The 22879-nt window shown below is 31.3% G+C and overlaps 1 protein-coding gene across 8 annotated transcripts in view; it reads left to right on the plus strand.

The window, feature by feature from the left end:
* Positions 1-6032: 6032 nt before the first annotated feature.
* RabGGTa (Rab geranylgeranyltransferase subunit alpha) overlaps positions 6033-22879 on the plus strand; it is a 41820-nt gene continuing 24973 nt past the window's right edge. Inside the window, exons 1-6 of one of the 8 annotated variants that reach the window (XM_076467257.1) lie at positions 6033-6917; positions 11319-11429; positions 12613-12737; positions 16118-16305; positions 16816-17010; positions 17466-17549. In XM_076467257.1, coding sequence (XP_076323372.1) covers positions 6915-6917; positions 11319-11429; positions 12613-12737; positions 16118-16305; positions 16816-17010; positions 17466-17549 — 706 coding nt within the window. In that variant the 5' untranslated portion in view covers positions 6033-6914. Of the gene's footprint in view, positions 6918-6937; positions 7227-11318; positions 11430-12612; positions 12738-16102; positions 16306-16815; positions 17011-17465; positions 17550-22879 lie in introns of those variants that run through there. The other 7 variants (XM_076467256.1, XM_076467262.1, XM_076467260.1 and 4 more) reach the window with 7 other exon arrangements.

The following is a 22879-nucleotide window of genomic DNA, read 5'->3' on the forward strand; positions in this document are numbered from 1 at the left end:
AGTGGCAGACTAAATTAAAAATGAATTAAAATGATAAAAGAAAAGAAGTATTTAATCTCTTTTTGTCTGTCTGTAGTTAAGCAAAAAGCTAAAAAAGGGCTATCTGTGTTTTGCCCATCATGAGTATCGAAACTCGGTTTCTAGCGTTGTAAGTCGCAGAAATACTGTTATGCCACTGGAGGTATCTCTTTTTATCTATTTACTTATTCTATGGTTTGTGGTCTAATGGTTAGTATTCTAAGACTAAATCCTAGCAAGGGTACGTGGTTAGTGGACCGTCGCTACAAAACATACTTAGCACTTTTGAGCTGCTCTTACGACATACTTTCTGAAACAAAAACATCAATTGCAATGTTAAAATGGAAGTGTGGTTTCTAATTAACTTATTTTAATTCTATAAGCAAAGCCAATCGTAGTATGAGTCTTGTTCAGGCAAATATCTCTGAAGTACATTCTACTCACTTTAATTTATACCCCAACTAAATAAAATAGTGTAACGTTTTGGAGCAGCATGGAACCAACTAGTCCATTTCGCTTGTTCATTCCTCTAAACTGAGCTAAAAAGATTTTTAAAACATCTATTTATCATTCACATACTTATAAAACTTTCTCTTCAGTTATTTATATTTACTGCTTCCACAGCATTCAAGGCAATCCATTCCAATGGACATCCATCCTGTTAGCAAAATAAAACTTTCTTATCTGAAGATGAATCCTGCTATTCTCACTGTTACATATGTAAAAAAGATGATGCATCAACACTATCAATTTCCATTACAATCTAAAATATCTCAATCAGATCCCCTCTAGCCTTTCTTTTTTCACGAGAAAACAACTTGAGAAATTACAACCTTTCATTTTCTAATTCATTTATTTATGCGTAGTACTTGTTATTTTGGCTTGTGTGCGTGTGTTTATTTCAATAAATGAATATATGGAGATAATGCCACATGGCATTACGCTCTAATTCCTTTACTCTTTAAGTTTTGAATAATTGTTGTTATCTTTAAAATAAATAAAAGTACAGTTTGAATCTTATATTAAGATATAATTGAAATGCTTAATATCTTGTTGTTGTTGTTGTTTTGAGTTAAGCACAAAACTACACAATGGGCTATCTGTGCTCTGCCCACCACGGGTATCGAAACCCGGTTTTTAGCGTTGTAAGTCCGCAGACTGCTTAATATCAATTCCAGAATCGGGAAGATGTTTGCATCGAACAAATAGTGACTTAAAAATTATTTTGTACTTATCTCATACTATTTGCTTGATTACGTTTTCATTCAGTGTAATGTTTAGTCATTCACTAAATCCACTCGTTCAAAACGAATAATTATAGCCTAATTTATACAATTCCAGATACCTCTCTACAATGATGCATGTGTTTCTTCTGCGATCCCTCTTTGAAAATTAAACTGAGAGTTTTAAAAAACTAATAATGTTTGTTCTGAATATATTTTTTCTCACTTAAAATGCTACACGCCTCAAATGATAAATCTAATCCTAACTGACAGATGATCAACATTCATCGTAAAAAATATTTTGCAAACTTTTAAGTCTTCGATAACGTTAGAAGTAAAACTAATCCATTCCTATAAAACGTGAATGACTATGCATGAAGGTTTTAGATTATTGATCTTCATATATTCTTATTATAGAATTTTTAACACCCAGTAAACCACTCATTCTCACAGAAAGAAATACTTTAGTATTTGGTGAATGGAAGCTCATGTGTCAGCAAGTGAGGCTCTAAAAGGAAAAATACCAAGAGTAAATTTATTTATTCTAATAAATAAGTAAATTTATAAATACTCCAACCCTTAAAATCTAAAGATTTTCCAACTATCTTTAGAGATGCCATGTGGTACACCATGTCTCTTTTTGGTGTGACACAAGATTATAAAGAAATATTTTACTTGTTCAGATAAATCCATTAACTTATGAAAGTTGCAGTTCTCCTAAGCTTCGCCATGATAAATGAAATCATAAGATATGCCATGTTTCCCTAGATACAAGAAAGCTAAAGCCAAGGGTAAAATGTAGCTTGTACTCAGTACCGAGACTTATTTCATCTGATTTTGTTGCCAATCAGCATATCTACTTTCGTACTTTCAGAAAGCAGAAAAAACCGACTTATAAAATCTAAATAATAATTAAATATTCTCCAAATAAATCAATAAATGACCTAATGACACTAATCATTGTTGACATCAAGATCATAAGAAAAATTTATTTATTAGCTTTGATATCAATAATTATTAAATCAATTGAATAGTTTCATTTGACTGTGTGGTGTCTATGATTGCTCAATAACCATAAACATATCTGACTAACGCGATTCTTTGACTGATGTTCTGTGATCGATACCTGCCCTGATATTAACTCATTTAATGTCATTGTGTTATTCTGCAGAATAATAAGAAAAACAAAAAAATCACATGTTATGTTAGATAAGTTTGAAACTTTACAATTTTTAATTTAAATTCCTGTTTAATTAATACATATACTTGTTTTTTTACAACTATCGAAATAATGTTTGTATGTTTTTGTTGGATGTTGAGTAAACTAGATTATAAATTACACATGTGAGCAACATCTTTTGATGTATGTGCATATCATTACCGGTACCCTTTTTTGGGGGGGGAGGGGGTAATTTTATCCCTGTCTAAAGTACTATGTTTGATGTATCAAAGAAAACTGTTGAACTTCTCAGTATTTTAATACTAAACTAGTACTTAAGTACTACACTGAATATACACAAGTTGTAACATCTCTCAGTATGATTATAATTAATGTAGTCAATGTAAAACATTAATTCATTAGTTAATTACATTTCCTGACAGTTTATATGTCCAATAAAGGACGCTTTTCACTATTTCATTAGTTAATTACATTTTCATGATCATTTAAATAATCCTGAAATGGAAACTTATCATTAATTTGTTAATTCCATACCTTTCCTGACCATTTTAGTATGTAAATCGTCTTAAAAAGGACGATATCATAAATAATTAAAACATATTTTATGATATCTCAACATGACTTTACTTAGTGCAATTAGTTTGAAACGCTAATTCATTAGTTTTATACACTTCCTGACCATTTGTGTTTAAATCGTCCTAAACGACAATACTTTAATTAAAACTTACTGTTTGACTCTTTAATTATAAATCAACTGATTATTTAAAAGATTTAAATTTAAATACTCTTAATACGTAAGACAAAATATTTTATTTTACAAGTTATACTTGTTTTTTATTTTAATGACTGTCCGTACAATTTTAACAAATATGCTGTAACAGCGTTACTACACTTCCTCATATGATTACATCATCAATGTCTAGATTTAGTTAGGTTAAAACCTTTAATATGTATTATTTAACAAGTGTGTTAATATAATTTGCTACAACTAAAAATGATAAGTGTCATTAGACTTACAGTTTATACATCCATTTCCTACAGAATATTAAAATTGCCTAAACTCTCTAAAGCTATTAGGAAATTATCACTGGCAAATAATAGCCAACGTTTGTTTTTCAATTTTGGGAAAAGTTACACGAGGGATATCTGCACTAGCCGTCCCTAATTTAGCAGTGTAAGACTAGTCATCACCACCCACCGCCAACTTTTGGGCTACTCTTTTACCAACGAATAGTGAGATTGATCGTAACATTATAACACCCCCACAGCTGAAAGGGCGAAAATATTTGGTGCGACGGGGATTCGAACCCGCGACCCTCAGATTACGAATCTAACGCCTTAACTCACCTGGCCATGCAGGGCCTAATACACAGCCAAAAGTCTTTGCACATACAACTCTTGTGAAAATATTTGGTGCGAGGGGATTCGAACCCGCGACCCTCAGATTACGAGTCTAACGCCTTAACTCACCTGGCCATGCAGGGCCTAATACACAGCCAAAAGTCTTTGCACATACAACTCTTGTGAAAATATGGAGTACATTTCTAAACTGTTCGTAGCTTCTTTCATAAAAGGTTCTGTTGGACATTTGCTGTTTCGCTTTTACAAGTAAAACAGACATATTATTTGAATGAGACAGTTATTATAAACCTTGGTAGCCGCCTATTCCAACAGATTCAAACTGTCACACCAGGGAACAGGTGTCCAGAACAAACTTTGAAATAGGGCATGGAGGAAATAAAATACCTTAGTTGAAGTTGCAGAAGATTTGGAAAGGCTTGCTCAGTTGTCTTACTTCGACATTCCTCGAGAAATATTGTTCTCATTGGTAAATAACCAATTTATAGATGGCATAAAAGATGATGACATGAGAATTATGCTAAAGTAAAACAGATGTACATCCTTAAAGAATGCTCTGCAGTTGGTAATGGAACTAGGATGCATCAAAATTACTCATTGTTGCTTGTGAGTTATCATACAGCAAAACTAAAAGTGCTACAGGACCTTCTGTACCATTATTGCCTGGAGAATAATTACTCAAAATAATCTTACACATGATATATGAGAAAATAAAGAAAACTGTCAATGAAATGTATCAGTTTACCCAAGAAAGCTGGCAATAAAATGAAAAGTCCTATGATGTTAAAACTAACAACACTTTATTCCATTGTGGTAACATTACATAAATGCATAATTTCCAATGCAGGAAGAGTCAAAATCCTAACTACAGATGTTTGAAAGCTATATACTGTACTAAAAAGAATCAATAACGGGCTTTATTCAATTCAAAAGGACAGGAAATCCAAGCCAAATATCATCTATAGTACTTGTCAATGGAAGTATGTTGATGTCAATAAGATCTCCTGAGAAGTTCTGAGTTCTTATCAAACTACTTTGGGAGATTCATTAAGTTGAAACTTCCAATAGATTCACAAAACCACCTATTCAAGAAGAGCTATCCCAGCCGCAGAACAGCAAGTGATAACAAGGAATAACATTCTATTTATATATTTACCATGAACCTCGGAAGAGAAATGACAAAAAATGTGAATGTATAATTCAGTGTTATGTTGTATTTCATATATTTTTCTGTATTCGGACTGAAATGGACTGTGGTAATCTGTATTTTTAACCAATCTGAAGCTAGAGTATAAATATGAGACAGTTGTGAAGTGTAGAAAGTAAGCCAGTATTAAGTACGCTATTACTTTATGTTAGTTAGTGTATTTGACTTAGTTAATATCATTTGTAACATAGACCTACAGCAACTTACAGAAGCCCAGAAGTAGTCACGCTTGTGAAAAACGTTAAAGAAGAAAATAATCTAATTATTATCATTAAGTGGAGTGGACCTTGAATTACTCCAACAGATAATTTAAAAAGAACCCTACAACAAATGAATGATATTACAACATGATAGATCTAATACTAATTTTTTAAACGAGTATTTGTTTGTTTGAAGTTAAGCACAAAATTTATTTCAGCCCTGATTATTGAAATTAGGTTTCTACCGTTCTAAGTCCGCCGACATAGCGTTATGCCACCGAGGAGATAAACAAATTTAAAGAATTATAATTATACAGTCAAACATCGATATAAGGCGCTAGTTGGGGTCCAAAAAATTCGACCGCGTTGTATCTGATTGCGCCTTATACCGATTTGATTATATATCTTTTTGACCCTCGAGGTGAGCGATAATACAAAATTTACGCGTTTTGTAGTGAAATAAAGAAAAACAAACAAAACTACTTACACCAATGATATAGCATTTTTTTATTTATTTTTATTTATTAAACTCAATTTTAAGACTGAAATTAAATGTAAAAAGCAGAATTCTAAAGAAATTTATCGAATTCATTACTTTGATGGGGGCTGATATTCTAAAAGTAGTTCCGTCAGAGCAATCATGTGATCGTTTTTACGATTAGACGCTGATTAAAATTAGTTCAATTTTAAAAGTTAATACATATAGTAATTAATTTTGATAATTTATTTACTAATTATTAAAATCTAAGTACAAACTGAAGTCAAATAATTATCAGATAAAAAAATGTCATGGCAAAGTTTAAAATACGAATTCAGTACTGAAACAAAAACGGGCAGGCCGGGGTTTGATCACAATATGCGGCGTGAAAACCATACAAAAAGATTGAAGTGGATTTGGTTTTTGATTTTTGATCACATTAACCGGCTGATTACATTAAGCAGTGGTAATATTAAGCGGCGGCCTCTGTAGAAACCCCAAAAAATTTGGGGCCTAAGACCCCATTGCGCCCAACTGATTATCGCGCTTTATCGATGCGTTTTATATCGATGTTTACCTGTATTTAGTTAGCTTACAAAACATGCTCATATAACAATAAATAATTTTAAGATAAATATGGTAAAGCCTTTAAATACCAAAAAAATAAAATAAAAACAAAAACACAGCAACCCCTTTCTCCTATTTCAAAGTCATAATTTAATTAATAAATAGCATAAGAAAAAACTACACACATGCAAAACAGAAAAACAAATTATTTTACATTCAGATGACTAATACTTGCGAAACCCCACTATCTTAACTGTTGAGTAAACTGGGTAATTGTCTGGAGCCCCACACATGGAATGACCACTAATTCTTTGCCTTTTATTCCACTTTTGAGTTGTTTTTTTTATCATTACGGGAGGCAATTTATTGAATTCTTACCATACCTCCAAAATGACTAAAACCGTCCCTGGTGAAGCCAAAACAAACGTGTAGTAAATATTTGGGCAGAACAGCACAATATCAAAGAATAGGATTTAAGATTAAAAACAAAAATTTATTTAGCTTGGAACGCTTCTTTCATCTCGTAAATATAAATACAACACCAATGTGATATATTGCAACATTTCCCCAAATAGTTAACTACGCTGTGAAAGTGTTTGAAATATTCCCACCTTGAAATAATTTGCCTTGGTAGTTTGTTACGAGGGGAGGAGAAAATATTGAAGAAGCTTGGAATGCCGAAATGGTATAGTGACGAAATTAATGGACTACTTATAGAGCATATCTTTTTTCTTTTTCTTTCTGTTATTGTAGTGTACTATTTTGTACTGCATATCCCAGAGTTAATTGGATCGTTCAGTACATAACCTAACTCCAGGGTAATAAATTTGGGAGAGTCTACTGACAACGAAGTATAACTATAGTATAAACTAGTGTGATACTGTAGTAATAGGCCTAATGGTAGTAGTTTTAGAAATACTAATGTAAAAACAGTTGCAAAAATATCAAGTTGGGCACTCTTTTTACCGGTAAAAATAGTACCTAGCCTGTTTAGGTGATTATTAACTCGATAACAGAAGCTGGAGTAGGGTGTATATGGTTTTTGTTCTGTTTTTTAACCTTATATTTTACTACGTTTATCATTTATTATATTTCACCAGTAATATCTTTTTTGTTAGTTAAAAATATAAATTATGCCTATATTATAATTTATATTAATCTGTAATTTTTAATGTGGAAACCAAAAAACCTAATGTGTTTATTAATTACATTTTGTAAAACTTTATATAAATATATTTATTTTGCTAAATATTTCATAAATTGTAGAATGATAAACAGCTCAAAGAGCACATTATACAATATAAAGTATAATTAGTTATAGTAAGCATTGTACCATTAACTGAATAATTTTATCATGCATGTAAGTAATAATAGATTTCACTTGCTACTGTATAGTGTGGATCCTGGGCCTTTGGATAATTATTTGAAGGATATGTGTAATCACAGAGGTTCTGAAAAATTAAGTGCTTAGGTATAACCTCTTGAAAGAGCAATTAACTCTACTAATAGTAATGATGTGATAAACAGACAACAAGAGACTATTCAATTTGTCAAAGCTGTCTTTTCACACCTATCATCGAGAGAAAAAATATTAAACATTTAAAAACCACCATTATTTTCCATCGTAAACTTGTAAGGTGTTTACCTCCACTTTTGTTGATGGCTATTCATTCCATAAACTAATCATAGTGAGAAGAACAAGAGCAGTCAGTGAGATTGCATACACTTTTCCTTCCACTCCTTTACAAGATAGCATCAAATTTCACTTTTAAAAACTTGGGAAAATTCTTCTTGGGTTCAGATAATTTTTAGTAGTGTAATGAGCATTATAAACTTTAATGCCCCCTTGAAATGTGGTACAAATCTGATCACATTTTATAGAGTTATTAGCCCATAACTGTGAAAATGTTCTATCTCCTCATTATTTAGAAGTGCTTCAAAGTGATCCAGAATTTGGATTTAGATCAAATTTTGGAATGACTGTTCTATACTGACTTCTTATTATGGGTAATATTTACATGTACATTAATCTTCAAGTTGTATATGCAAAAACACAGAAAAACACGTGCATGGATGTGATGGCAATACCCTCACCCTCCCTTCTTCAGGGGTGAGGGTAATAATTTTGCAGTAACTGAAGTGTAGCAATATATTCTAAATCTTAAATATTAATTTAATATAGAACAAAGAAATCATAGACCTTTATCTTGTCAATTCTCTGGATAAACTGGTAAATTTAAATAAGATTGTAATTTTCCATTTTCTTAAGAGAAAGTATGAGATCTCAACATGTTTCTATAAAATAACCATTTTTTCCTCAGAGTTATTGTAGTAACCATCTTCTGAAACATTTCTAGTAATTCAGTATCCTTTTGTAGGTAAGGAGACCAAAACTGTACACATCATTCTGTTTTAGGCCTAGCTTGTGATTTACACTAATAGATAATTGTATTTTTTGAATTGTGATCAGCATCTGTATATACGCTAAACACATAAAACTTCTGTTAGCTTTATATTAGCAACAGATATCTGCCTTGCTGACTTGGGTTACTTAGCCACAATACCAAGATCCACTCCTGTTGTTGAGCAATTTACTGGTTTTTCATCTACATTGAACATGCAACTGAAATTATAACAACCCAAATGTATTATATAGTTACTGTAATTAAAGATTATTTGCCAAATATTTGTCCAATTTACCAATTAATTCAAATCATTCTGTAGTATTTCAACATTCATTGTTGATGGAAATATGTTCTTATCAATATATTCAATGTTAAATAGATTTCACCCAGCTGAATACTTCTACTTGTATTTTTGAGAATTTCACTGCTTAACACCTAACAGATAAGTGGTCTTTCTTTACCCATTAGAAGTATGATTTTCTTAGTTCATCTTCTGTGTAGTAGCAGAGTGCATTTGGACCTTGGATATTCTGGTGCAATTGGAATAGTATTATTATACACTCATCTAATTTTTGACAGTTTATAGTGGACTGGGGTTAGAATGTAATGTTTAAAAATATAGGCCCAATGCTAATGTCTCATGACAAGTACAATTAACTGTGACCATGCTTCACCAGCTTGGGAGGAGCATTAATGTTATGACAGTTGTTGTAATGGATGGCTTATGTAAGCAGTGTTTTCATCATGGCTGTATTTGCTGTCTCAACCAGCCTCAGAGTTCTGGATTGTGCAAATCTTGATGCTGGCAGTGAATATGACAGGTCTAGTTTGGTTGGAATAATATTACTATACACCCTTCTAATTCATGAAAATCCTTAAGGGACTGGCTGAAGTTTAAAGCTTAAAAATATACCTGGTGCTAATGACTTCTGAAAAAATAATTAATTGTGGCCATGCTTTGCCATCTTAGATGGGTGCTTCTGCCATAATAGTGTTGTTGTGACAGATGACTTGTATAAATAGTGTTCTAACTGCTGCAGTGTTTGTTATATACCAGCCAATCTGAAGATTTATGGAATGAGTGAAACTCATTATTGCCAATTGTTAGAATAGATAGAATGTTATTATTATGCACTCTTCTAATTTTTGAAAATTCCTAAAGTGTAGTGTTTGAAAATATAATAGGTTTGATGCTAATATTTTGTGACAAGTATAATTAAAAACTAAACTGTTGTGTTTGTATATATGCATAAGGTGTTTATTAATAATTGTATTAATGTAAACAATGATATTTTTATTGGCTTGTACATGGGGTAGTCTAGTTATTATGTTGTAAAATCCTAGTCACTTGAATGTTAAAAATCATAAATTATATGAATGAATATGTATATGAAGAGCTTGGATATAAAAATACAGCATATATTATTTCCAACAATATTTAGCTTTCAGTGGCATTTTATTTATTTAGTTCACTGATTTTGTGTGTGTGTGTGTGTGTGTGTGTGTAAGAATCTCTATCTCGTTAGAGGTGAAATTTAAAAGAGAATCAGTGATGTAGAGGCTAATGCATTCTTTGATAACTTAAAATTGTAGATCTGACTTCTATATAACTAGACTAAATAAACAAATTGAGAAAGTTACAAGGCTGTGTGATATATTTCTCTTTGTGTGTGAAAGTGTTGGAATTTATTGTTAAATATTTTGTAGACAACTTTAAAATGTTATTTAATAAGCAATAATGTGGTTTCTTTTAAAAATAATTATGTTTACCTCACTTAGTACATTTATTTTTTGATGAAGTTTCTGCTCTTTTGGGCAAGTGAATTGTGGAATATGTTCTGTGTCTTGTTTTTAAGAGCTTTGATAATAGTTTTTCACAACGTGTCTTTGCATGTTAGGTTTCTGTTGTGAGAGAGTAAAGTGAACAAATAATTGGTGTGATAGAACAAAACAGAGGGTAACAATAATTTATTTTCTTTGATATAGAGAAAGTTAATGCGAATTGTTTTTGGATTTTCACTTATTTAAAAATATTCTTTGACATTACTTGGATGGCATGATTCTCAGCTTCACTTCATTAATTTTGGAAAACCATTTCTTCAGTTTTTAATTTGTTAAATTTTTTTTGTTATTTATCAAAGCTTGTATATTTTTTTCTAGTATTTTGTTTCTCAAACAGTTTTGCTCAAGTGTTGTACTCACCCATGGCTCCTTTATGCCAAATTTCATCAAATATTGGATTTATGGCCAAAATTATCATTATCAGACCAGTTTATACATATCTATCTGCATATCTAGCATGCTGTGAGTGGAGGTTAAAATATAGTGAACATTCCCATCTTTCCACATATAGTTATAATTTTGGTTTAGACTACTGTACATTTATATTGATTTTCATTCTACATGTACAGAACCTTTTTATATGTAATAAGAAACTTTTATATTTTTTTTAACATTAATGCTGCATCATACTTATTCCAAGACACTTTTTATTCAACAAAATAACATTGAAGCAAGAGTTTATTGTCCATTTAGAAGTATCTATTAGTATTACATTATAATTTTAGAGGCTAAGCTATTTAACTGTTATAAAATTGCTGTTTTTCTTTTCCATTCAATATATTAATTTAGGTTATTTGTTTTGTCTTTATCTGTTGTAAACTATTGAGATTCTCTTTCAGCATGGACGACTGAAGGTAAAAACAACAGCAGAGCAAAAAGCAGAAAAAGAGAAAGAAAGACAAAAGAAACTTCAACTTTTTGAGACAGGCACCCAGAAAATATTTGAGAAGGTGATTCAGTTGTTTATTTATTGTAACTCAAGTGTAAAAAGGAATGCTTCTTAACTCTATTTTTTGAAGTTGTGTATTATTTTAAAAGTAACTAAAACTTTGTATATGCTAAAAAAAACCTGAAAAAACCTTATTTTTCTCAGAAAACGGTTCTGAAACATAAAGTTACTGTAATTTATTTTGACAATTGAAAAACCTGAGGGTCCACAGTTTTATTTTCCATATGCATATGAATAGAGACAAGTATAATTTTGTATAGAACCATTTAACCCTTGGAGACACTGGGATAGGCTCTAAATAGATTGTAAAAGTTTCACAATACAAATAAATCGAGTGATAGATAACTCTCCATTTTTGTGAAGAAAATGTAAAAGTACTTAAATTTTGGTACTTGATTTTGCTTGCTCTTTAACTGTTTAAGTTGTATATTATTCATTTTATTTAAGTCTGGGAATTTTAAAGACTACAGATACTTCATCTATTACAATCTGCAGAAATGCTCTTGACTAACCATTTTCATGGTCATTTCATAAATTCCTTTTCTTCTGTGAAGAACCTAACAATAACTCCAATAAACAATCTTTAAAGAACTATCATATTTTGTTAATTTTTCTGATAATGTCTCAAAGTAATGGGCTAGGTTACGTAAGAATTACATCTTGTACACAAGTCTGCAAGTCATATACAATGTATAACAGTCTAATATACTATGTAAGTGTATATATATCCACTATTTATTCAAGAGCTTAACTAAACTATAGAGAAAAAGTTGAATATAAGTCTATTTAAAAAAAGTTAAATAATTAAAAATAATATTGATCAAAGTAATTGCAAAGAAGATGAGAAATTATTTTTCAGATACAAGAATGAGTCTCAAGTGAAGTGTCTTGCACATTTTGAAAGTGATGTTGTTCATATTTTATTTTTGGAAATGTTTGTGTAATTTAATTTTTTTCTCAAATTTTAAAGATGACAATATACTGGGCACTAGCATTATGAAGCATGTCAAGTTTCTTGCACTATTTTTTTGTCTGTATAAATTTTGCCAGTAAACACATTCTCTGAAGCCCATCGTATCATATTATGATGAACAGTTTGAATAAGAACAAATGTTTTATTTTCTGTTAAAGGAAGTTCTTTAGTGTAACAGTATTAAATATTTCTGTTTTGATTTTATTAACAGAGAAAATTAAAAGAATATGATGATGAAGGGCTATCAATTTCTGGACAGATTTTGCAAGCAAATCCAGATTTTTATACGTGTTGGAATATACGAAGAGAAATCTTATCCATGTTAAAAGATCAAAGGTAAGCTATGCATATTAACATTGTAAATAACTGTTAAGGTATAAACTACCTGGTACTTGTGAACAAAGCACTGTAGGGTAGAGCTATGTGCCATAAGTTCTCTTTGTCCCTTGTTCTGGCTCTTTTTTTTGGCATATCACTGTATTGTCCTGTCAGAAACTTGCCTTTTAAAAGTATGTAGGTGTGTATATATATGGGTGTGTTTGGCTTAAGGATTCTTCTATGGTAGATGCCTATGACTTGTTGGAACTAAATTCAGCAATAAATGAACAGTGCATACAAACTAATTATTCAAAAATACTATAGTGCAAACAAGGTAAATGTACATACGCAAATTCTTTTTGCTATGTTGTCATGAGTCCACTTTAATTCAGTTGCTTTAGAATTCACTTTGATACATCAACCTATATTTTGCTATTTTCATTAAATTAGTATTTTGATATAATGCACTTATGCTGTCTCATGAGTTATCACATTTGTCTCCTAAACTTCTGATGCTTCTCTGATTTTTTTATTTAGGCCTAATTCCAAGAATTATGTTTTTTGCATATAGGCCTACTTTTAAATAATCATCTACTTTTCATCAGAGAACATATAGACAGGTTCAGATGGTTTAGAAAACTCTTTGAGAAAAATTATTATCCCTAAATCTCAAAAAACTGTTAATCTCACTTTAGCATGTCAACTGTTAGGCTATTTACTGTTAAGATGGTTATCATCACATTTTTTTACTTTTCTCTGAGAAAAATTCTCTTTCACTTGGCTTTACTTTTGGTTCTCTTGATTTCTCATCTGTTTGCTGCTATTTATATCTCTGTCTAAGATATTCTAGAACTATCTGTAATGTTGACATCAGTAACTTAAAACACAACTTCCAATAATCATCTGTTTTTAACTCTTATTATGAAACAATCATGAAATATTAACTCGCAAAATAAATTAACTAAGTACTACCTACACTAAACAGTCTTTTGTATTAGACAGGTATGCTGTTACATTTAAAATATACTTACATAACTTTAATACATGTCATTAATCTTGGCATGAAAACGTAGCTTAAATATTATTAGCGTTTCAGGCCCGTGGTAATTTTGCAATAGAAAAGTTTATGAAGTTTGGCTTACAAATAAAGTGATTGTAGTCAATATATTAGTTACTACTTTGTGGACGGGACTTTTTTTTATTTATTATTATCAAATCATCCAAAAGACATTGTTCAAGGATAGAATAAGTACTAACAAAATGCTTCACTCTACATGATAATTTTAATGTATTGTATAATGTATATGTACTACTATTAATTTTTAACTTCATAACTTCAACAGATATACGTACATGACTTAATATTTCTCTTTGCCTTTCCTTATTTTTGTGTGCTTTTTCACAAAATACTTCTAACTGCAGGTGTACATTCTTTATTTCTAACTTACAATCTTATTTTAATATTTCTTGACCCTATTGCTATAAGTCATGGGTCAAAGGCCATACCACTGTGTTTCTTCACTAATATTTAAAGTGTTATTGAATTACAGTTTTTGGAATATTTGTCAATAAGTTTGGGATCAACTGCTGGTATTATATATTAGTTGATTTCTTAATCTAAAAGTAAATATTAAAAAGGAAATCCTAAATATCAGTATTTGTGTGACATGGTAAGTTAAATGAGTCATTGGTTGAAATTTTTTTGTGTGATGTCCAACTACAAAGTCTATAATTTCTGACATATTAGGAACTCAACTTGCTGACAAGCTAGAACCTCAAATAAAAATCCTTGTATTATTTCTATTTGCTGGGGTATCACTACTTTTACTGAATCTGACCTGCTCACCTCTTTCCATTTTTGGAAATGCTATTTACACCTTCTCCTGTTTATGACATTTGAATGATTAATGAAAAGCTCAGAATGACATCCTTATGGCTTCCTGAACTGATTTTAAATATTTAAGCAACAATATTTTTTTGCTAGATTTCAACTCTCTCTGTAGAAGCATGTAAGTGAAATATTCTGAAATGTTGTAGTAACTTTATATTTTAACAACTAGTGAGTACTTATTTGAACAGTTTGAATGCTTGCTTTGATAGTTGATCAAAATATTAAAGATGTATATAAGCAGAAATGATACATATAGTGCCTATCTTTTATTTTTATTATACCTAGAATCTTTATACAGAATAACCGATTTATAATTGTCATATATCATAAAACTGTTACTAAGTGATATACTTTTAAACAATATTCAACATCAAATGTGTATGTAATATATTCAACTTGATAATCAGAGAGTTGATGTTATAGAAATTTATAGTGGTACATGTGCTATTTCAAGTAACTTCTTGTTGTTGATGTGAATTATTGTGTGATTAATAACTAAATGGTTGTTAATATATAATATGAATGAATCAGAAATGTACATATATTAGAACTGTAAAAATTTTCAAAATATCAAAGATGTATTTATGAGTAATATTGTATACAATTTGTGTCCTTTTATTTTATACACAGAACTTTTTAGAAAATAAGAGATCGTAAAACTCTTTGTTAAAAACGTATCAGGTTTTGGATGGAGATCCAAGTGCACATTTCACCTTTTACAGAGTATCATTGAGTGTGGTGTTTGATATTAGAATTGTCATTTATTCATATTACTTTTCTGATAGAGCAACATTTTGTGGTAAAAGAGAATAAAAATCAGATACCATATACAGAGATACTAAAAAACTCTAAATTTACATATAAGAGATCCTAGAGGTTATGCAAATGCAATTTGCAAACTGTATGATGTACATAAATATTTCTATTATTCACATAAACTTCATCTTTCACTCTTATTAAAGTCTAAGCTACTCTGATGTCACCACACACATATCTTGAGTGTACAACAGACTTGTATGTTTTAAGTAATACATGTTAAACAAGAGAGAGTATCGACTTTAGTAATGATAGGTACATATTGTATAAAATGGTCGTTTTAGGTGCAGTGTTTTAAGCAAGTTATTGTTATGGATGTGAGTTCTGTGTAATTAACAGATGAAAAGTTGTTAATGTATTTTAAAATACAGTACCATGAAAATAACTTTTAGCTGTTTTTGTAGTAGCTACTTACTAAGATGTACAAGTTTTCATTGATATCCCTACTCTTTACTTACTGGTGAAAACTACACGACCTTAGAATTTTACCTCACATGACAGTTTGATATAATTAGCCACTTTGTTTTACATGTGAACTGACACCCTATCTGATGGGCCCTATCTTGTGACATATTCTTCTAGGCAGTTATTATATTAACTTTCTCATGCTGTGATATTCTTCATAACTTTGGTTGTTGGTTTTTCATACAGAATTGGACACTTATCACCAATTAAGGTGCCTTTTTTGCAGGACTGAGGAAGAGTTTCAACAGCTATCTCAAGAAGAATTGTATCTTTTAGAAAACTGTCTTCGGAAAAATCCTAAGTCTTATGGAGTGTGGAACCAACGCGAATGGATACTTCTGTTTATGCCACATCCAGATTGGGAAAGGGAGCTTCAGCTGTGCAATCGATTTTTAGATTTAGATGAAAGAAACTGTAAGTAAAGATTGAAAAAATATATCTTTTAGAAACACTGAAACTTGATTTTTTAGTATAATACATAATTTTTACTGAATAGCTTTTCATAATTTATTAATTGGATTGATTTTCAAAATTTGGAAATTTGAAGAAGCTGTTACTGTGAAAAATAACAAGATTGAAATAAAAAATTCAAAGACTTGATGTATAAAGCTGTTTTTAATATTATATGATACTATTTTTAAGATAAATAATAAAAAAATAATGGTAGCTTTTACTCAACATTTATGAAGAGAAACTTGTGATACATTTGTGCTTCAGTTCAATAGAATGTGAAGAAAGTTTCCAGTATGGATGTGCAACAGAAGTGTTATATTGTTTTAGCAATTGTGAAGTAGACTTAACATAGATACTTTTAGATTCAATCACCCTTTATATGCTCATATTTATTTGATCTGACCTTCAACACCCCTCCTTTTCTGGTTGTTTACCTTATTAATTAAAATGCCATTTGATAATTCTTAATAGTTCATTGTTGGGATTATCGACGGTTTGTTTGCAAACATTCCAATGTTGGACCAGATGAAGAATTGAAATTCACTTTGAAAAAAGTTGAAGCAAATTTCTCAAACTATTCTGCATGGCATTACCGTAGCTCTCTTTTGCCTATAGTACATCCTAGTTCTGACAGAAACTCTGTAGCTGAAGAGATATTGCTTAAAGGTAAATGTTTATATTAAAAACTAGTTTTTAAATCTTGGATTATACTTCTACATTGTACTGATGTGTAGTTTCACTTGGGTAGTTTGTCTTTGTTTTAGACATGTTTATGTGTTGAATTTAATATAAAAATAGTTTTATAAATAACCCTTGCATTTACTAATAACCCTATCATTTTTGTGAGTATATGTAAAACTAACTTGGCATCTTTAATGATATGTGAAATATTTGATGTTAATGAAAATGAATAGAACTTTATTAATGACACTTTGTAATATGTTTCACTTTTGTTTAGTACTTTCACACAAAATATCCATTTTACATGATTCAATTAGTAGTTTTGTATTCACTATATTAACTTTATTATTTAAGAACTTGGTGCTCTTTCACTTGACTTCAACTACATGTGGTAAATGTATATTGTGCCTTGAAACTATCTTTGTTTGATGTTTTTTTAGAATATGATTTAGTTCAGAATGCAGTTTTTACTGATCCTTCTGATCAAAGTGCATGGTTTTACCACCGTTGGCTTCTTGGAAGAGGTAACTGTTTTATTTTGAAATTGCTTGTTCTAGATGATTATGCTGTAGTTTGTGTTATGAAGGTAGTAAATAATCGCATGAACAATTGACTGTTGTGTTTCTATATTAAATCAATTTTAAATTATATTGTGTAAAATACCAATATGGACCTAGTTATTATTTTGCTAAACATTTATACTAAATAAATGTAAATGCTAATAGAACTTAGATTATAATTGTCAATAAGAAAAAGTATATATAAACATTTTTATGCTGTTTAACCCTTGACTTTTGTGTTTAGAATAGTTTGACATCATTATTCATAGCGTTTTGCAAAAAAATTATTTTTATACATATGTGTATAAGGACTTGCAAGTTAGATAAACAATTTTTAATACTTCCTAACTTTTTTATGGCATTTATGAGGATAGGCAGTTGTATAGAGTTACAATGTAGGAAAGATCAGGTAAAATATTTGATATTTATTTTGGAGGTTATAAGGATTATACAACTGAAACTTAATTTTTTCATATGAAGACTAGTATTTTTGATTCTTGACATGAAAATCACTTTATACTTAAAGAAGTTAACACTCTGACACTATAATTATTGACAAAACTGTAGTAAAAATACTTAATTAAAAATTCTGACTTTTTATCCACAGAATACCTTAAATGTTTAAAAGTCGTATGGAACAAGATTTGAAAGGTCAGTGAAAAATATAATTCTGCCTCCCTCTTGATCTTGCTCTCTGATGGCCAGGAAGTAGCTGACACCTGGAGCATTGCTGATACTCTAGGTGAAAGCTTTTGCCAGGTAGCTAGCACGTCTGCTTTATTCTCCACCATCTTAGCCATCAAGACTCAGGCAGTGCAATTACCTCCTTCCTTTCAAAGTGATTGTCTTTGTGACTATAATCATCCCTTTACACTGGTGGAACTCAAACTGACCCTTCGTCGGATTGGCAGTACATCGGTCAGATCTGATGTACACTATGAAATGCTGCACCATTTATCTCCTGCTTCTCTTGCTATTCCTTTCATTGTTTTTAACCAGATCTGGCAGGAGAATGTTTCTCCTGATGCCTGGTGCCAGGCTATTGTCCTACCTTTCTCTAAGCCTGGGAAAGATCCCAAGATTCCTTCAAACTACCATCTAATTGCTTTGACAAGCTATCTTTGTTATACTTTATAGAGGATGGTTAATGCTCGTCTTGTTTGGTTCCTTGAATCAAACAACTTCCTCTTGCCCACCCATTGTGGATTCTGACCACAGTACTCCACCATGGGTCACCTGATTTGAGTTGAAATGTTAATCAGAGAAGCCTCTCTCAAATGACAACTTGTATCAATATTCTTTGACATTGAGAAGGCTTTTGATACAACATTGGAAGTATAGAATTTTGCGAGACCTCTATTTATGTGGGTTACGTGGCCATTTGCCCATTTTTATTAAAAATTTTTTAATGGACAGGCAATTCCAAGTTTTTGTGGGTTTGACACTTTCCCATTCTTTTCTTTCAGAATTTGGAGTCCCTCAGGGCTGTGTTTTGAGTGTAACACCTTTCAGTATAAAGATTAATTCCATTACTTAACAATTCCCTCTTACTGTTGCAAATAAGCTCTATGTCAACAATTTCACACCTCATGTCAGTCATCAAACATGAGGTGTATTGAATGGCAGCTACAGACTGCCCTCAATTGTTTACTGAAGTGGACCACAGCATACGGTTTTAACTTTTCTCTCTCTAAAACCATTTGCATGCACTTTTGCACCAACAAAGTATTCACTCTGATCCTGAATTCTATATAGGTGAAGTTGTGCTACATATGGCCTTTGAGACAAAGATCTTAGGGCTTATCTTTGACTGTAAGCTGACCTTAATACCACACATAAAACAGCTACCAGTCCAATGTACAAGAGCATTGAACATCCTCTGTGTCTTCTCTTCTACCACTTGGGGAGCAGATTGATGATTTATGCTAAAGATTATATATCGGGCTCTTATTTGATTGAAACTAGACTATAGATCACTGGTCTATGGCTTTGGCAGGACCTTGGTGAGGCTTGGCATGGCCAGGTGGGTTAAGGTGTTTCATTCATAATCTGAGGGTCGTGGGTTCAAATCCCCATTGCATTAAAATGCTCGTCCTTTCAGCAGTGGGGGCGTGTATGTGATGGTCAATCCCACTATTCCTTGGTCAAAGAATAGCCCAAGACTTGGCAGTGGGTGGTGATGACTAGCTGCTTTTTCTCTAGTCTTACACTGCTAAAATTAGGGATGGCTAGCACATATAGCCCTCGTGTAGCTGTGTTCAAAATTCCTGAAAAACAAACAAAACAGGGCCTTGGTCTTGAAGATGCTGGACCTCGTTCATCATCAGGGACTTCAGCTCTGCACAGTGGCTTTCTGCACTTCCCCAGTTCAGAGCTTATACACAGTTTCATGAACCTCTTCTACACCTCTGCTGTTTCTAACTGTCTTTACTGTATGCTTTGAAACTTTGTTTCTTACCAAAGCAACCCACCTGGGATTGTGTTTTCCTTCTTTGGTAAGCTATGCTTTTTCAGAACAGATGATCTACCATTGCTCCTTTTGGCTTTCATATCCAGACACAGTTGGATGAATTGGGTCTGTCCTTGGATAACGTTGCTGTATACATTGGTCAGCTCAACCCACCATGGCTTATTACAGTCCCCAAATGTGACTCTTCTTTAAATTACCTGAGAAAAGTAGATACTCCCAATTGGAAATACTGTCTGTTATTTGCTGAACATCTTTGAAACCATCCTTCAATTCCTATTTATACAGATAGATGCCATGATTTGTTGTTCGGTGGTTGTATGCAGAATCCCCTCTACAGTTTCTGCTTTCACTGCTGAACTGTATGCCATTTTTCTTGCCCTGGATCACACAGAAGCTAAGCAGTACTTAAATTGCACTATTTATACTGAATTGCTTAATTCTCTTCTGGCCCTGAATTGGTTCACTTTAGTTCTCACCTTGTTCTTGCCAATATTCAAAACTGACTGGCACATTTCTCTTTAATATCTACTTATATCCAGTTTTTCTGGATACCAGGCCACATTGGTATTTGCGGGGAATGGGCTCGCCGACACTGCACTCGAATCTGTTTTCTTTGGCACTAATCGCTGCTGTGCCTGTTCCTTAAATGGATTGTAGTCCTGTATTCAAGGTTTGGCTTCGTGCCAGTTGGTAGTCGACTTGAAGTGAGCAATGTGAAAACAAGCTTTTCCAAATAAAATCCTCTATTGGACTTTAGCCATCTTGTTTCCTTAAGGATCGGAAAAAGGAAGTTGTTCTAAGTAGACTATGCATCGGCTACAGTTTCGTAACTCACTCATTTTCTTTTTTTGAGACTGATGCACCAATGTGTTGTCTGTGTAACACTCGGGTAACAATAAGCCACATTTTACTGTTTTTCTGTCATTACGACTCTCAACAACAGCACCATTTTAAATGTGTTTTGTCCTAAGATTTATCTGTAATGTTAGTGTTATTGGGGATGGTGACAATGTCCACTTGAGAAATGTTTTTAGTCTTTTTCATGATGTTTAAGTTTTTTAAATTTATACATTAGATGCATTTTAGTGTGATTCTTTTTTAAGAATCAAAGTACATCTAGTTCAGTTTGAAATTAGAAAACGGTCATAACCTCAAATAATCCAAAACTGGGATCGGAAAGGCTAACTTCAGATGACTAATGCTGATGTTTGATATTCCTGTTAGTCATCCTGGTGAGTTATAGTAATTAAAATTTTGCTTTTAAAACATGTACTACTTTACTTTTTGAATACTTCTATAATTTCATTTAACTCAAAACCAGGACTGGAAAGGTCAACTTCAGGTGACTAATGCTGATTTTTGAACATACCTGTTAGTCATCTTGGCAAGTTATGATCATTAGAATTATGCTACAGAAAGTTCTTTACATCTTGTATTACTGTAGTTTTTCTCTTACTGCTGTAGACTAGATGTAAAAATTGGTTTTGATGCTATTTATGTTTTTAATTCAAGACTTAAACTTTGTTTTGTTTTACTTGAATTTTAGTTATTTTTCTTTAATTTTAACTTTTTACCAGACGTTTGGTGCAGATAACATAGTTGCTTTTTGCCATAAAATGCCAAACCAACCAACCAACCCTTCAAAATGCAAGTCACTGAGTTACATTCAAAATTTAAAGACCTTTAATATCGATCTATGAAAGTTAATTAAATATTTTAATGTGTGTTATGATTTGAAGTTTTATCCAAGTTTTAAGTTCTTTATTACAATGTAAACTTTTAAAAACTACTTACAACTTCAGATGTATTTATGACCAACAAGCTATGAAAAAATCTCTTCTTTAGCTGTCTATATCTTCAGTAATACAATGTTTATAAAGTAGAAGTACATCTAGCCACTAAAATGTTTACATAACTTTTTGCATCCTTTCAAAATACTTTTAAATGAATTTTTTCAACCACTAACAACTGCAACATCCATCTTCAACAGATTTATTTCAGCTTTGTGACTTCCTTGCAAATGTTACATATACAAATATGTAACAGATAAAAGTAGCTCACTTTAACACTATAAACTAACAAAGGCTATTTTAAAATTTGTTGAAGTGTTGAGCATGTCTCCCAAAGAAATTATAATATACTTCAAAGGTACCATTGATTTGTGTCAAGATGATGAATGATAAGTTGTAAAAGAACAAAAAGGAAAATAAAACAATAAAAATTAACTATGCATGAAAAGGAAAGGAGATAAAATTATGAATTTAACAAAAGGAAATTCTTTAAAGATACTCTAGAAAATATTAAAAGGTATTTTTTTTCTTTTGCCTAATTTTAATTTGTAGCATTGTACATTGATAATAATAGCTGAAGCTAGTGATATGATATTTTTAAACATTTACCCTAATAAAATTATAGATACATTTTAGGAGGTTCTAGAGATTATGCAAATCAAATATGAAACAAAAAGATGAAGAAAAGTATTTTTATATTTAAAATGAAAATTACTTTGCACTTGATGTGTTACTAGTTTGAAAGTGAGTAATTATAATAGGAAAATAATGTATTTTTAGTAAAAACACTTAATTATAAAACTGTCATTATTTTGATAGAAGATACTTATAACATTTAATGAAACTTACCATTTTTTGAGAAGATACATTTACGAAATCTCAGTTACATGTATCGTATGAGTAAAATTTATCACTTGATTTCTGTAAATTGCACAAGCTCACTGCAAAAAGAGTTAAACTGTTTCATGGGAGTCATGTGGTTTTTTTTTTTGAAGAGCTCTTAAGTTTACTGAAATGGGCAATTACCTTTTCAT

Source organism: Tachypleus tridentatus, chromosome 11 (genome assembly GCF_004210375.1).
Source record: "Tachypleus tridentatus isolate NWPU-2018 chromosome 11, ASM421037v1, whole genome shotgun sequence".
NCBI lineage: Eukaryota > Metazoa > Arthropoda > Merostomata > Xiphosura > Limulidae > Tachypleus > Tachypleus tridentatus.